The 17,302-nt window shown below is 45.6% G+C and overlaps 1 protein-coding gene across 1 annotated transcript; it reads left to right on the forward strand.

Moving 5' to 3' along the window:
- The first annotated feature begins 10,314 nt into the window (after positions 1–10,314).
- LOC138949833 (uncharacterized) lies at positions 10,315–17,205 on the forward strand. Its single transcript, XM_070321611.1, has 4 exons — positions 10,315–11,553; positions 11,586–14,656; positions 16,016–16,832; positions 17,202–17,205. The coding sequence occupies exons 2-4, from the start codon at positions 12,301–12,303 to the stop codon at positions 17,203–17,205; spliced, it is 3,177 nt and encodes a 1,058-aa protein (XP_070177712.1). The 5' UTR covers positions 10,315–11,553; positions 11,586–12,300.
- The last annotated feature ends 97 nt before the right edge of the window (positions 17,206–17,302 follow it).

Here is a 17,302-nt window from a genome sequence, read left to right on the forward strand (position 1 = left end):
ACACGGTAACTGTCACAAAGTAACAGTCGTGACTGCAAGTGCGAGTGGAGCAGAGTAGCACCACAATACACGGAGAATTTAGTGTGACTGCAAGTTTTTAGAATAACTGTCACACAGTAATATCGTTGTGACGCCAAGTGCCTAAAGGCGGTCAGTTTGCTAGGCTTAAAACCATGCTTCTTTTCAGTTTGTTTGTTTCGTTAATGGGCTGAAACTCCCACGGCTTTTACGTGTATGACCGTTTTTAAGCAGCCATACGCTGCTTTCGAGGGAAACATGCTGGGTATGTTCGTGTTTCTCTAACCCACCGAACTCTGACATGGATTACAGGATCTTTTCCGTGCGCACTTGGTCTTGTGCTTGCGTGTACACACGAAGGGGGATATAAGGCACTAGCAGGTCTGCATATTAATTGACCTGGGAGATCGGACAAATCTCCACCCTTAACCCACCAGGAAGCTCGACCTTCTGTTTGGCAGACCGATGTCTTATCCACTAGGCCACCGCGCCCGTCCACCCCGTCCTCCCCGTCCACCCCGTCCACCCCGTCCTCCACCGTCCGTCCACCCCGTCCTCTTATCAGCATGATGAAGACATGCACAGGGCGCGTGTGTCCCACCGCAGGTTTCAGACACTGTCATGTTCAATACAATAGAACCTCTCTTTAAGAAATATATATATATATATATATATATACAAACAATTAGGGACTCCCCACAAGGACCTTTAACATTTTCAGACTTTTTTTTTCGTTACCTCTATAAATTTACATCCTTTTCAAAACTCGCACCTTTTTGAGACCTGTTTTTCTGAGATTTGTGTTTGTCTTGAAAGGGGGGGGGGGGGGTCCCGCTGTACAAGTATGTGCATGTGTATGTGTATGTATATGCAGCATGCTGTGTTATCACAGAAGTGAAGGCACGCAGAAGGCACGCAGAAGGCGCGTGCAAGCTAATTGAGGTTGCTGTCACTGTTCGGTCCACACAGCCGGCTCTGTTAGCGTCACATGTGGTGACAACTCTGCAAGTGCGGACATTTCTTTTCTTTATTTGGTGTTTAACGTCGTTTTCAACCGTTGAAGGTTATATCGCGACGGACAGAAATATGACAATTCGGTGCATGCCTCGTGTAGCCATGATAACTCCAAAAATTGACGAAAAGTCGATGACGGTCAACTGGGAGTGCCATCGGAGGGCCATAACTTAAAGTAGGTCACATTGACACGTATAATAAATAAATTGTGTTCACTTTTTGCGTGAAGATCATTTAATACCGTCGACCAATCTCAACATGTGTGTTGAGTTCAGTATTGCTGCAGGACTTTGCAGCAAACATAATTTAAATGCAGTCTTGCTGTAGTAAAAATAAAAAAATAAATAAAAATGGACTCAGTCACCATCACAGATCTGGCCACATGACATGGGATAAGACCCTCCACTTGAACACATACCGACAATCAACGCACTGTGTAACGGTCTGTGTAACGCTCTGTGTAACGCTCTGTGTAACGCTCTCTGTGCAGAGTAGAACGTGTTCATGATGTTTGTTTGACAGATCTATACCATTACCAGTGGCTTGAACGCATTCTTGATTAATTACACAGTTCTCACTCTGCACAAAAAATAACCACAATGTTGATCGTTGGTATGTGTCCAAATGTAGCATGTCCTTGGTCAAGTAACCATAATGTTGATCGTTGGTATGTGTCCAAATGTAGCATGTCCTTGGTCAAGTAACCATAATGTTGATCGTTGGTATGTGTCCAAATGTAGCATGTCCTTGGTCAAGTAACCATAATGTTGATCGTTGGTATGTGTCCAAATGTAGCATGTCCTTGGTCAAGTAACCATAATGTTGATCGTTGGTATGTGTCCAAATGTAGCATGTCCTTGGTCAAGGTCAAATCAAACAAAGAAGCAATAACGTGGAGACATTCACGTCGGACGCGTCTTGGTGGGGACTCGATCTTAGCTCGATCGTATGCGAAAATCGGTTTGTGTGACGGTCCCATAAATCAGGTACAGCCGGCGGTGGGCGGGGGGGGAGTTGACACCCGCATCAGCCGATTGAGGGACTGTGTCGCTAGGCTGAGAAAGCGCGCGGAACTTGACCGACATAAGATTGTCAGCACCACATCTCTGTCCTGGTCAGCAACTTTGTCTGGGGTCAAGGTCCCGCTGGATATATACAACACGTATAACTGAAGATCAGAGCAGAACAAAGAACTGGTCAGTAACTGTGACGGGCGTCAATGTCCTGCTGGATATATACAACACGTATAACTGAAGATCAGAGCAGAACAAAGAACTGGTCAGTAACTGTGTCTGGTGTCAACGTCACGCAGGCTGGATACATACAGGACGTATAAAGACCAGCCGAGCAGAACTGACAAAGAAGAGTGGTGGACAAAGCCGTTTACCCGTGAACAATCCACAGCATTCTACGTCAGTTTCACTGTCCAAAAGTCAGCACCATGATTGGTTCTGCTAGGTATACAGCGATCGGTGTAGGGGTGGGGGGGTACCCCGCACACACAATCTAAAAGATGGTGTAGAAGATGTTCATGGTGAAGAAGCTCTAAACCTTACCAACCAGACCAGAATACAGAATACAGAATACAGTATTTATTGATCCAAGTGACATTAAAAAACATTTAAAGCATAAGGAATTTCGCGTAGTGTTGGTAAAATCACGCACACACACACACCCACACACACACTGACACACACACACACGCCCACACATACACTGACATACACACCAGCACACACACGCCCACACTACAGCAGTCACGATCACACCATCACACGCAGGGCAGACATGAGAGGGCCCCAAAGGGTTTAAAATCGTGATCGTGATTGGCGTTTTTTGACCTTTCTGTGACCGTGATTGCCGAAATTTCCATTTCTGTGATCGTGATGGGACTTTGCCCGTGATCCGTGATGACAACAAAATCAAGTCTCGTGATCGTGATCGTCATTTGCTTTCGTGATCGTGATGGGCATTATTGCAAAGCATTTTATTTTCAACGTACATTTTTCACAGCTGTATCACTCTATGATCCTCTATTCGTCAAGGAACCAATCCCGATTGAAGGGAAGCAACAACACATTCAGAAATATGATTTTGACAGCGATTTCTTCCCTTTAAGAGAACCAATCACACAAAAAAAGAGATCCAATCCGAAGGCAAATTGCTAAAGTCTGCCAAACTTCATCCAATGGAAGGGCTTCGTGCAAAAGTTTTGAGTGCATTCAGTCAAATTCGAATTCGAAGATCAACAAGTCGCGTAAGGCGAAAATACAATATTTAGTCAAGTAGCTGTCGAACTCACAGAATGAAACTGAACGCAATGCCATTTTTCAGCAAGACCGTATACTCGTAGCATCGTCAGTCCACCGCTCATGGCAAAGGCAGTGAAATTGACAAGAAGAGCGGGGTAGTAGTTGCGCTAAGAAGGATAGCACGCTTTTCTGTACCTCTCTTTGTTTTAACTTTCTGAGCGTGTTTTTAATCCAAACATATCATATCTATATGTTTTTGGAATCAGGAACCGACAAGGAATAAGATGAAAGTGTTTTTAAATTGATTTGGACAATTTAATTTTGATAATAATTTTTATATATTTAATTTTCAGAGCTTGTTTTTAATCCGAATATAACATATTTATATGTTTTTGGAATCAGCAAATGATGGAGAATAAGATAAACGTAAATTTGGATCGTTTTATAAATTTTTATTTTTTTTTACAATTTTCAGATTTTTAATGACCAAAGTCATTAATTAATTTTTAAGCCACCAAGCTGAAATGCAATACCGAAGTCCGGGCTTCGTCGAAGATTACCTGACCAAAATTTCAACCAATTTGGTTGAAAAATGAGGGCGTGACAGTGCCGCCTCAACTTTCACGAAAAGCCGGATATGACGTCATCAAAGACATTTATCAAAAAAATGAAAAAAACGTATGGGGATTTCATACCCAGGAACTCTCATGTCAAATTTCATAAAGATCGGTCCAGTAGTTTAGTCTGAATCGCTCTACACACACACACACACAGACAGACACACACACACACACACACACACACACACACACACACACACACACGCACATACACCACGACCCTCGTTTCGATTCCCCCTCGATGTTAAAATATTTAGTCAAAACTTGACTAAATATAAAAATGGCGTGCAGCAGTACTGTCATCGAACTTCTGTTATATTTTGTGGATTCAAGCCAGACCAAAGCAGGCGGCGAGAATGCCTTCCTTGGTGGAAAGGTCTTTCCGAAGACGAAATATCAAGATATGTTGATCTATGTTGCTCTATGACTGTTCTGAATGTAGGCAAAGATCTTGAAATTTGTTCAAGATCTTTGAGTTTGAGTGAGATCATTGACATTGTCGACATTGCCACGTCCGGCTGTCACTCGCTCAGTGTGACCTCGACTGGCTCGAGATCGAGTCTGCGTGTAGCCAAAACCGAAACTAGAAATGTGTTTTTCATCCCAGCAACGTGGACACGCTTGGCATAGATTCTAATTGTCGCTTCTTTGCATTAAGCTTGGATTTATTTTAGCGCCTGTAAACTTTAATATCAACAATGGGTTAAATTCAGAAACAATGGCGGGGAGACGTGCCAGTTTGGGTCACTTGATCCTCATGTCAAAGACGATCAAAGTCATGTTCGTTGGGGATTTTGTCAGGCATGCTACTTTTCCGGTAATTGCCGGAAATCCGATAAAGCCGTTTCCAAAATCCGGTAAAGTCAAATTTATTCCGGTGAAGTTGAAACATTTCCACAAAAACGATCAGTGTGAATATCGCGCAACGCGGGCGCCGGTCTCAATGAAGCCAGCGCACAGGAGTGTTGTTTTCACCAGTTTGGAGGTGTGTTGAATGGTGGTGGGGGGAGGCTAAAATGGGATTATTAACAAGATCACAACACTATTACAGCCCTGAAAATGATGCCCAGGATGCACCAGATTGCACAGATTTTAACCGTTTTTGGAAAAAAATCCGGGGGGCATGCCCCCGGACCCCCCTAGTTGGCTCGCCTGCTTCGCAGGCTCAGGCTTGTGAATTCGCCACTGGCACTGCGCGCTTCTTTCAGGTAAAACCATTTTTGGCCTGTAGCATTCCTGTTTGTTTTTCAAGCCCATGAAACCAGGCGATGGTGTACCTCAAATTGTATGGCAAAGTTGAAACTAAAGAACCCATCACACATACATGTACTTTAATTTCAATCCACTCAATAGTTTTTGAAAAAATGGGTTTACAAGATTTAGCTCTTGAAATGTGAAATTGTGTTAGTATATATTCATGTGTGTGAGTGAGGGTGTGGGAGTTGAATGTGTATGAGTGTAGAGAGAGAGAGAGAGAGAGAGAGAGAGAGAGAGAGAGAGAGAGAGAGAGAGAGAGAGAGAGAGAGAGAGAGATAGAGAGATAGAGAGAGAGAGAGAGAAAGAGAGAGAGAGGGAGAGAGAGAGAGAGAGAGAAAGAGAAAAAACCAATGAAAACAACATTCTTGTTACTGATTACAAACCATGATATGAATTTCTATGTGTGTATGAAAGAGAATTAAAAAAATAATAATAAAAAAAGTGCAACAGTTCTCACTTTCTTCTTCTTCTTCTGCGTTCGTGGGCTGAAACTCCCTCGTACACTCGTGTTTTTTGCACGAGTGGAATTTTACGTGTATGACCGTTTTTTACCCCGCCATTTAGGCAGCCATACGCCGTTTTCGGAGGAAGCATGCTGGGTATTTTCGTGTTTCTATAACCCACCGAACTCTGACATGGATTACAGGATCTTTTTCGTGCGCACTTGGTCTTGTGCTTGCGTGTACACACGGGGGTGTTCGGACACCGAAGAGAGTCTGCACACAAAGTTGACTCTGAGAAATAAATCTCTCGCCGAACGTGGGGACGAACTCACGCTGACAGCGGCCAACTGGATACAAATCCAGCGCGCTACCGACTGAGCTACATCCCCGCCCAGTTCTCACTTTGCCAAAAACAATAGATCCAGAGGAGCGAATTACTGTGTGGTTGTGTTTACTTTGACACGTGCTTTTTATATTTAGTCAAGTTTTGACTAAATATTTTAACATCGAGGGGGAATCGAAACGAGGGTCGTGGTGTATGTGTGTCTGTCTGTCTGTCTGTCTGTGCGTGTGTGTGTGTGTGTGTGTGTGTAGAGCGATTCAGACTAAACTACTGGACCGATCTTTATGAAATTTGACATGAGAGTTCCTGGGTATGAAATCCCCATACGTTTTTTTCATTTTTTTGATAAATGTCTTTGATGACGTCATATCCGGCTTTTCGTGAAAGTTGAGGCGGCACTGTCACGCCCTCATTTTTCAACCAAATTGGTTGAAATTTTGGTCAAGTAATCTTCGACGAAGCCCGGGGTTCGGTATTGCATTTCAGCTTGGTGGCTTAAAAATTAATTAATGACTTTGGTCATTAAAAATCTGAAAATTGTAAAAAAAAATAAAAATTTATAAAACGATCCAAATTTACGTTTATCTTATTCTCCATCATTTGCTGATTCCAAAAACATATAAATATGTTATATTCGGATTAAAAACAAGCTCTGAAAATTAAATATATAAAAATTATTATCAAAATTAAATTGTCCAAATCAATTTAAAAACACTTTCATCTTATTCCTTGTCGGTTCCTGATTCCAAAAACATATAGATATGATATGTTTGGATTAAAAACACGCTCAGAAAGTTAAAACAAAGAGAGGTACAGAAAAGCGTGCTATCCTTCTTAGCGCAACTACTACCCCGCTCTTCTTGTCAATTTCACTGCCTTTGGCTGCCATGAGCGGTGGACTGACGATGCTACGAGTATACGGTCTTGCTGAAAAATGGCAGCTACTTGACTAAATATTGTATTTTCGCCTTACGCGACTCGTTGTACATGCAACTTTTACCGTGACCGTGATTTGCCACTGGTGTTCGTGATCGTGAAAACAAAAATCAAGGTAACTGTGATCGTGAAAGCTAAAATTTCTCTTCCCGTGATCGTGATGATACCCCCCCTTTGGGGCCCTCAAATGAGGTAAAACAAATGACAATCATCTATTAAAAGAAAATGTACAAAGAGTGCTCTGAGATGCTGGTGGAAGGGTCTACTCAGAATACAATTTTATAATCTAATGCATAGTTAGAACTAGCCCATCCCCTCCACCCACCCACTCATGAATAACTAAAATAATGCAGCTAAAGAAAATGTTGAACATTTGGAAATCAGGAATCACACATCAAAGTCCCACTCAACCCTCCCCACCACCACCACCACCACTACCTAACACTGAGTCACAGGATGTGGTGAGCTCACCGCCAGCAGGATCACCGACTGCGAAGCTGCCCAACTGAGGGATGGGATGCGTTAAGGGAGGAAACAGCTTGGGGGAAGAAAGAGGTCTGGAGACGTCGAGTGCATGCCCCCAGGGATCGGAATCGACGACCTGAGGGCAGGCGCTCGAAGAGGGGATGGCCAGGGTGGGACTCGTCAGCCACAATTTTCTGGGCTCTGGACAGCATGCGCTTGGCATAGAGGGATGCTAGGGAGGGCAGCTCACAGCCAACGATCCTGCTAGCAGTGCGCACCACACGCTCCAGCTTGTTCTTGAGCAGCTGGGAGGTGTTGCAGTGGTGTGTGCCGTGTGACACACATTGTCACCAACCTGTAACAAATATAAGACATAAGACACAATAAAGGTGTCATCAACACCAACCAGTAACAAGACACAACCCGGGTGTCCTGACAACCTGATGGTGAAGCCGTGTTCAGTGACGTCAGTCTTGTGAGGTCTTCTTCCTCTTCTCCATTTCAGTCCATCATGATCGTCTGTTACACACAGAGCTCAGCTGTGACGGAGATGAAGCTGGTGGTTGTCTGTGACGGAGATAAAGCTGGTGGTTGTCTGTGACGGAGATGAAGCTGGTGGTTGTCTGTGATGGAGATAAAGCTGGTGGTTGTCTGTGATGGAGATGAAGCTGGTGGTTGTCTGTGATGGAGATGAAGCTGGTGGTTGTCTGTGACGGAGATGAAGCTGGTGGTTGTCTGTGATGGAGATAAAGCTGGTGGTTGTCTGTGACGGAGATGAAGCTGGTGGTTGTCTGTGATGGAGATGAAGCTGGTGGTTGTCTGTGATGGAGATAAAGCTGGTGGTTGTCTGTGACGGAGATGAAGCTGGTGGTTGTCTGTGATGGAGATGAAGCTGGTGGTTGTCTGTGATGGAGATGAAGCTGGTGGTTGTCTGTGACGGAGATGAAGCTGGTGGTTGTCTGTGACGGAGATGAAGCTGGTGGTTGTCTGTGACGGAGATGAAGCTGGTGGTTGTCTGTGACGGAGATGAAGCTGGTGGTTGTCTGTGACGGAGATGAAGCTGGTGGTTGTCTGTGACGGAGATGAAGCTGGTGGTTGTCTGTGATGGAGATAAAGCTGGTGGTTGTCTGTGATGGAGATGAAGCTGGTGGTTGTCTGTGATGGAGATGAAGCTGGTGGTTGTCTGTGACGGAGATGAAGCTGGTGGTTGTCTGTGATGGAGATAAAGCTGGTGGTTGTCTGTGACGGAGATGAAGCTGGTGGTTGTCTGTGATGGAGATGAAGCTGGTGGTTGTCTGTGACGGAGATGAAGCTGGTGGATGTCTGTGACGGAGATGAAGCTGGTGGATGTCTGTGGATCCAGCCTCCACAGCCCGTGCAGCTTGTCCTGGAGGGTCGTCGGCCTGGGCCAAGTCTCTCTCCTCAGGGGCTGGAGGTTCCTGCTGTGCTGTACGTTGTGTGATGTCTAGTTCTGCCTCTCCTCAGCAGGGGCTGGAGGTTCCTGCTGTGCTGTACGTTGTGTGATGTCTAGTTCTGCCTCTCCTCAGGGGCTGAAGGTTCCTGCTATGCTGTCCGCTGTGTGCTAGCTGTGTCTTGTTCTGCCTCTCCTCAGGGGCTGGAGGTTCCTGCTATGCTGTACGCTGTGTGATGTGTCTAGTTCTGCCTCTCCTCAGGGGCTGGAGGTTCCTGCTATGCTGTACGCTGTGTGCTGTGTCTAGTTCTGCCTCTCCTCAGGGGCTGGAGGTTCCTGCTGTGCTGTACGCTGTGTGCTGTGTCTAGTTCTGCCTCTCCTCAGGGGCTGGAGGTTCCTGCTGTGCTGTACGCTGTGTGCTGTGTCTAGTTCTGCCTCTCCTCAGGGGCTGGAGGTTCCTGCTATGCTGTACGCTGTGTGATGTGTCTAGTTCTGCCTCTCCTTAGGGGCTGGAGGTTCCTGCTATGCTGTACGCTGTGTGCTGTGTCTAGTTCTGCCTCTCCTCAGGGGCTGGAGGTTCCTGCTGTGCTGTACGCTGTGTGATGTGTCTTGTTCTGCCTCTCCTCGTACGCTGTGTGCTGTGTCTAGTTCTGCCTCTCCTCAGGGGCTGGAGGTTCCTGCTGTGCTGTACGCTGTGTGCTGTGTCTAGTTCTGCCTCTCCTCAGGGGCACGTGGGGTTTGTTTGGTGACGTCATCCAGGCTGGCAAGTCGTGAGTGAATGTAAAAAGTCGTGTCGGCGACCAGGCCAGGAGTTCTGTTGTTGAACATTTAGTCAATATTTATGGGGGCGAGGACGCCCCCATTCTATACGGATAGTTTCGAGGTTGACCATGGGCAGCGCCATTTTGTTGTGAAATACGTCATCAGTTTGTGTACACAGGAAGTTGTGACATCCGTCACCCTATGGGAGGGGTGACGTCAAAATTGTTCATCTGTAGAAAGTTGTGAAATCCGTCACCCTATGGGAGGGGTGACGTCAAAATTGGTCATCACAGAGTTTGTGTAACACAGGAAGTTGTGAAATACGTCACCCTATGGGAGGGGTGACGTCAAAATTGTTCAACAAAAACATGATATGTCGCATTGTGCAGGGTCAACTGCAACAAACTCAAACCGAGCCATTCATACCTAGCTGTATTTGAGTGACTTATATACCCGACATTTTTATTTCTTATTTTTAGCACAGGTGTAGGAAAAATCATGAACCAAAATGTTATTTATTTTCTAATTTAACATTTTTTTTACAAATATGACCATGGTCTTTTAAACATACAGTGACATTAAACATTGTTATGTTAAAAAAAAGAAAAAAGAAAAAAAGCTTTTGTGCACAAATCAGAAAATACATTGTACATTTTACCTACAGGCCAAACCGTGAGTGTGCATGCCGATGTGGCATGCATTCACCTACTTTTTGTTGTAATTACGCTTGCTCAAGTCATTGCACGATGTAAAAAGAAGTAAACCGTGTTTTTATCGTGGCACCTCTGTTGTGACCCGTTTTGTGGAGCGTTAATATTTTTACGTGAAATTCACGTGCTCCTTGTTCAGTTGTTGTGACCTGGTTTTGGTCGGAGCGTCACAAACTGCGTCGTTTAGTCTTAGAACACCGTGAGATTCACGTGCTATTTTCCGTGTTTTGATTTTGAGGTGAGCCCTGCGAATCTGCGTTGCAAGTTTTAGAATACGTGTGACTCACGTGTTTTTAGCTTTGTGATGTCAGCTAGTTCCTTGATGTTCTTTCTGTTAAATATACCGTTTTAAGTTTTGAGCATGCACGGAGTGCGTGATCGGTTACTGATTGGTTGTAAAATAGTAGTTTCACCCGATTCTGTCTTAGGAATGTTGTTGGTTGGTCAATCCGGTGACCTTTGACTTTTGAATAACTATTCCATGTTAGGTTTTTGTTTCCATAAATACCGCTGCTTGACTCCTGTCTCGTCAGTCGATCTGAGGGTTTTAGGAAGCGTTTGGTTTTGATGTAAACGTATGAAGGTTATCAAGTGAACCAACGGAGTGTTTCTTATGTTTTAACGTCAACGTAATGTTCTTGGAGACAGTTGTTTCTCAAGTGTGAATCGTTTTGTGCCCTTCGTTTGTGAGGCAACACGTTTTTGGTACTGCTGGTCAACCCACACAGCGCATAAGGTAATTTTGTTGTTACTTGTTTGTGTTGTGTTTTGGTCGCCATTTTGTAATGACTTTGTGAGTTGTTTATGTATAACGTGAGTTGAAAGTCTGACTTGTTGTAGTGTTTCTTTATTGTGTGTTCAACTGTTCTAGTGTTGTGAACGTACAGCAATGTTTTGTAGACGCTAGAAAGTCGCTAATGTTTATAATGATAACTTGTGTTTTCTGTGGTTAACGAAGTTCGAAGTGAAACGTTTTCTCCGACTTTTTCAGCCTTACGTTAAAAGAATTTAGGTAAAAGAAGCTTGCGGTCTGTGGTGATCGTTTGTAAACGGGCTTATTTCTTGTAACGTTATTGAGGGAAAGTGGATGAGTAAATATCTTGTTTGTGACTTTGATTAACGCAGGAACATTGTCGTTAGGAGACTTTTTGGTATGACACTGACAGTTTGCTTTGTATTCCTGGCCTGATGAGTCAACGTTTTGTATTTTTCTGAAAGTAGCCATTTTGGTTTTAAACGTATGTATGCTAAGTTTCTTGAGTATTCTTAGTGCTTATGGTATTGTTGAACGTACGGAACGTAATTCTTTATTGTTGTTGAACGTATGGAACGTAATTCTTTATTGTTGTTGAAGGACTAACCAACGAGTGTTTGGTATTTGTAACTTTCTTGTCTGTTTGTCTTCGCCTGTCTTGTGATTGTTTATTTTTCTTGTATTTACTTCTCGTGTCTTGTTAATGCATTTGATACTTTTGCCATGTCTAATAATTTGTTTTCTTTTCTCTTTTTCTTTCTGTTCATAAGTTTTTTACCGCAATACGTGGTACTGTAACGATATATATACATTACTGATCCCTAGTGTCAGATGTAAAATAATAAACCAGTACTTTTGCGCGTTATCGCTTGTAACCTGTGTTTGTCATTTCGTATGAACAATATGTAGTACCAGCCTCGCTCACGAAGGCGCGCACAGTAAAAAACTTTAGTTGCTGTCGTCCAGTAAAAAACTTAGCTGCTGACGCCCAGTGAAAGAACTTTAGCTAAAGTAAACAAACTTAGCTGAAGTCCAGCCAAGTGAATGTAAAGAACTGTTGTTATTGATGCTCAATGAACGTAAACGTAGCTGTTGATAACCAGCAAAAGACTTTATTGTTACCTGTCACTGTGTTAGTGAACCATAGTTCGACATAGATCAACTTGTCGGTTAGAGATCTTCCTACTCCGTATCCGGCGCATTTTTTGTGACTTTTGTGTATTATCCCAAACGACCCTCAGATCGATTCATTTTACTTTTTAAACAGATAAACCTTATGTAGGTTTTTAGTGCTTTTGAATAAGCGAACATTGTAATGGAGGAGATTCCAGCAGATAAACCATTGGAAGCTTCAGGTTATGACATTAACGGCGATGAAGATGAACATTCTCAAAGGCCTAGGCGTGACATTAAGCCTACTGAAAAAGGTAGAGATTACCAGATTGAGATCAAAACTAGAAACTTTGCAAGACAACGAACATTCTTGGAACGAGCAATCGGTGAGGTAGTAACAGAGCTTAACCAAGAAACTCCTAATCAAGAGTCGTTAACCAGTCAGAAACAAATTGTTTTGAGCATGTACAAGGATCTTGGTGACATAGAGAAAGGTCTTCGTAGTATTGGTAGCGGTGAAACCATTCAGGAAAGTTGGGATGATGTTCAGAGAACAGTTCAGAACATTATGTTTGACATTGATCGAGCTCTTGACAGACAATCGACTAGCGTGCAGGTGACTAAGAAGCCTACTTCCAGGCATAGCAGTGTTACACCTAGCGTTGGGTCATCCACCCACAAGTCAGCCAGTGTTAAGACTGCCAGCCATAAAGCAGCTAGCATTACGTCAGCCATCCACAAGTCAGCTAGCCACAAGTCAGGTATCAGGAGATCAGGTAGCCAAGTAGCTTCTCGCGCCGAGTCTCTCCGCTCTAAAAGTGTTAGCTCTGAAGACACTAAATTGGCTCTTAAACTAGAGGCTGCATCCCTGGCCATAAAAGTGGAAGGTGACGCAATAAAGGAAGCTCAGTTTAGTGAACTGGATCTCTTACAACAACAATATGCTGAGAGAACAGCAGCTAGGCAGACTGAGGACGCAGCTAGGCAGGCCGAAGAAGCAGCTAGGCAGGCTAAGGAAGCTGAGAGAACAGCAGCTAGACAGGCCGAAGACGCAGCTGAAGCAGCTCTTGAAGATATTAAACAGAAAAAGGCTTTGAGACAAATTCAGTCCACCGAATTGAAAATTAGCTTAAGAGAACAACAAGCTATGTTACAAGTATTGGAACAAGGTGAATCCGTTCAGCAGGATCTCCCTGATCTACCGTCAGTTGATTTGTTGAACACTAGGTTCCACCCTCGTCCTTTCGTTCCCTTGTATAGTCTTGTAGCCCCTCCTCTAAACAATGAACAAACAGCGATAGGAATAGGGACAGGTGCTGCCGTCATTGCTGACCAAGGGACACACCAGCCAGCCTTGGACGCCGCGTCTGTTCCTGTCTGCCAAGCTGCCTCCATTGCTGATCAAGGGACACACCAGCCAGCCTTGGACGTCACGTCTGTTCCTGTCTGCAACGCCGCCAGCACCCGTGACATCTCTACTGTCAACGCTGCTGTCACCAACTTCGTCGCAGGAACCACAACGACTGAGCCACGACAGCACGCGTTACCTGTCGTGGACCTCGTCGTTGGAGTCAGCGCCTCTACAAGCGCCGCTACTACCAACAACGCCACCTATGAGGCGTACGGACCTCAACGTAGAGAGGATGTCAACGCCCCCCATCACGCCGGAACGAGCGCTCCTTTCGTCCGTCAGGAGCCCTTCACACCCAACTACACGACGGCTGCAACTACATCCTCCATGCGGCCTACAGCGCTGCTGACCACACTGCAGCACCCTCTCGGTGCGTACGCTGGTCAGCCGCCTCTGCACAACGTTGGACACTCAACGACAAGCGTCACAGGCTCTCGCCCGCCTGATCTCGACCACACAGGTTGGTCCTATCACCTACCAGAGACAAGGGAAGGTGATGAGACGCAAGAACGACACACCTACTTCCCAGAAGAACGTCACCAACGCATGGACCACAGACGTTTTCAAGTTACCCCACCCTGTTTCCCCTATGATACCCACCTACATCCCAAACCAGAGCCTTTCGTGCCCACATTCCTGGACCCACATCAGACCACCCCCAAAGTTATTTGGGGAAACGAAAACGCAAGGCCCCCTGCGTACATGAACTTTGACAAGGAATGTCATGCAGATCGTCCATTTGTCTCCTACCCCCCGTCTGCGTACTACCAACGTCCACTTGCTACTCCTGCCAAGCAGGACACTCCTATGGACTCTCTCGCCAAAACCCTATCAGACGCTCTGATGATCAACCGTTTGCCGATGCAGGAGCCGTGCATTTTTGTTGGTGACCCTCTCCAATATCCAATTTGGAGGTCGTCGTTTTCGTTCCTCATCGAGAGACAGAACATAACCAGCAGTGAGAAGTTATTGTATCTGCAACGGTACATCGGAGGTCAAGCAAAGGAGGCCGTGACCGGCTTCTTTCTGCTGAGAGAAGGTGATGCCTACGAGAGAGCCATGGAAGTGCTGGAAAATCGGTTCGGCAACTCATACGTCGTTTCGCAAGCTTTCCGGACCAAGCTGGACGAATGGACCCCAGTCAAAAGCAAGGATCCCAAGGGACTCAGAAGTCTGGCCGATTTCTTGCAGCAATGTTCCGTTGCTGCCCAGGAAGTTGGTGGACTGAGCATCCTGGATGATGCCCAGTACCTACGGAAGATCGTCGGAAAGCTCCCAGACTGGATGAGTCACAGATGGTCTAGAACAGTTGCTCGAACTAAGGTTGAAAAGAAGAGGTATCCTCTGTTCAATGAACTCGTGTCGTTCGTTACTCTCGAAGCAGACATTTCTAACGACCCTGTTTTCGGCTTGACAAGTGCATCGGGGACACCAAGAAAGTTCACAACGAACCTGTCAACCCTGACAGAGGATGTCACCGCATGTCTGCACTGTCAACTTCCGGACCATGACGCTGGGACATGTAAGGAACTCATAGTGAAGCCTCTGGTTGAGATACGAGATTTTCTGTTCAAGAACCGTATCTGCTACGGATGTCTCAGAAGTAAGGATCACCAGAGCCGTCAATGTATGCAGAAACAGACGTGCAAGAAGTGCAAGAAGGCTCATCCCACTTGTCTTCATGATGACAATTTCAAGTATCAGAACAGTATGAGTGAAAACAAAGGGGCGAGTGAACACAAGAACAATTACCGTACCTCTGCTGCTGACGTTCAAGAGCCACTGTCATCGTCGACCCCTACGGTGTCTGCTCTTAAGGCCAGCGAGGAAAACAGCATCGGTTTCACGTCTATGATCGTTCCCGTTCTCGTTTCCAGTGACTCTAACCCCAACGTAGAAGTGCTGACGTACGCACTACTGGACACTATGTCCAACGCCACTTTTGTAGTGCAGTCAGTGGCTGAAGAAGTTAAAGCCAAATCGCAGCCGACTACACTCAGGGTCTCCACACTGACTGAGGACAATGCTGTGGTCTCCGGCAGGAAGTACTCTGGATTGCGTGTCCGCTCTCCTACCTCCTGTGAGTTTGTCAGGCTCCCTTCTGCCATCTCACGACCTTATCTGACCGTTGACCCCACTCATATCCCCACCTCAGAGACTGTCAAAGCTTACCCACATCTCCAACACCTGTCTCCTAAACTGCCCCCCTTGTACCCTGACTGCGAAGCAGGCCTCCTCATTGGCTACGACTGCGCTGAAGCCCTCATGCCCCTAAACGTTGTCCAAGGACTGCCATTCGCAGTAGAGACTAAGTTAGGTTGGAGCATCGTCGGCAAGGCACCGCATTCCGTCGCCTTTGATGGCATAGCCTCGTCCATGCGCGTCATCGTCAAGCCAGGATCGAGGGAAGAAGAACGTGTAGCTCACGTCTACAAGGTACAGGTGGACGAAGTCTCGTGTACTGACCCATTACATGTTATGGAAAGAGACTTTGCAAGTGACTCAGGATCCATGTCCCAGGACGATGTAAAGTTTGCGAAGATCGTGAAGGAAAACGTGAAGATCAACGAAGCTGGTCACTACGAGATGCCCTTACCATTTCGACCAGAGAAACCGTCCCTCCCCGACAACAGAGGTGCCGCAGTCAAGCATCTGAAGGGCCTGAAACGCCAGAAAAAACAAGGGTACCGTGATGACTGCGTCAAGTTCATGACATTAATCTTGTACGGGCTGATCGTGACGTATTTTGCCTCTAGGGCAATCCACATTGAAACCCTGGATGACATGTCAAGTGATTCCTTCATCAACGCCCTACGCATTGTTGTCTCCATGCGAGGAAACATATCACGCATTCGGTGTGACAAAGGAACGAACTTTGTAGGTGCATGCAATGAGTTCAAACTGGCATGGAAAGAGATGGACTCTGAACGACTGACATCAAAGATGCTGGAAAGCAAATGTGAGTTCAGGTTCAACCCCCCTGCAGCTAGTCACATGGGTGGCGTTTGGGAGCGTCAGATCCGAACGATACGCAGCATCCTGAATGGTCTTCTCAGAAGATCAGGCCAGCGTCTCACTACCTCATCACTTCGTACGTTCCTATACGAGGTGATGGCCATCGTGAACAGTCGACCACTGTCTGTCGAGTCATTGGAATCGGCAGATGGACCACGCCCTTTGACCCCCAACCACGTCCTTACCATGAAGTCAGGTGCCATCCTTCCGCCCCCTGGTGTGTTTGAAGTACCAGACTTGTACGCCAGGAAACGTTGGCGCTGTGTCCAGCGGATGGCAGACGAATTCTGGCTGCTATGGAAGAGCCAGTACCTTTCACTTTTGCAGAAACGTCGTGTCTGGCAACGTCCCCAGGCAAACGTACAGGTGGGAGATGTTGTTGTCTTGCATGACCAGAACTCGTGCAGATCAGAGTGGTGCATGGCTCGTGTAGTCGAAGTGATGCCTGGATCTGATGGACTGGTCAGACGAGTGAAAGTGCATGTTGGAACAAAGGCTCTAGACAATCACGGCCGTCCCACTGGTGATAGTCGCATATTAGAGCGACCGATTCACAAAATGACTGTGTTAGTAGATTGTGAAAATCACAAAGACAAAGCTGTGTAAGCAAACTTGAAAGAACAATGAACTTTGGAGTGTTTTTCCAATTTGACAGTTGCGGTTTGTTTTTATACCAGATGATGTAACGGACATTTATGATTTAAGTGGTGCGTTTTTTATGCCGTCGAGTAAATGACTAGTGGCTTTTAGTTGAAACGAGATGTGTTGAGACACTGAA

Source organism: Littorina saxatilis, linkage group LG16 (assembly GCF_037325665.1).
Source record: "Littorina saxatilis isolate snail1 linkage group LG16, US_GU_Lsax_2.0, whole genome shotgun sequence".
NCBI classification, from domain to species: domain Eukaryota; kingdom Metazoa; phylum Mollusca; class Gastropoda; order Littorinimorpha; family Littorinidae; genus Littorina; species Littorina saxatilis.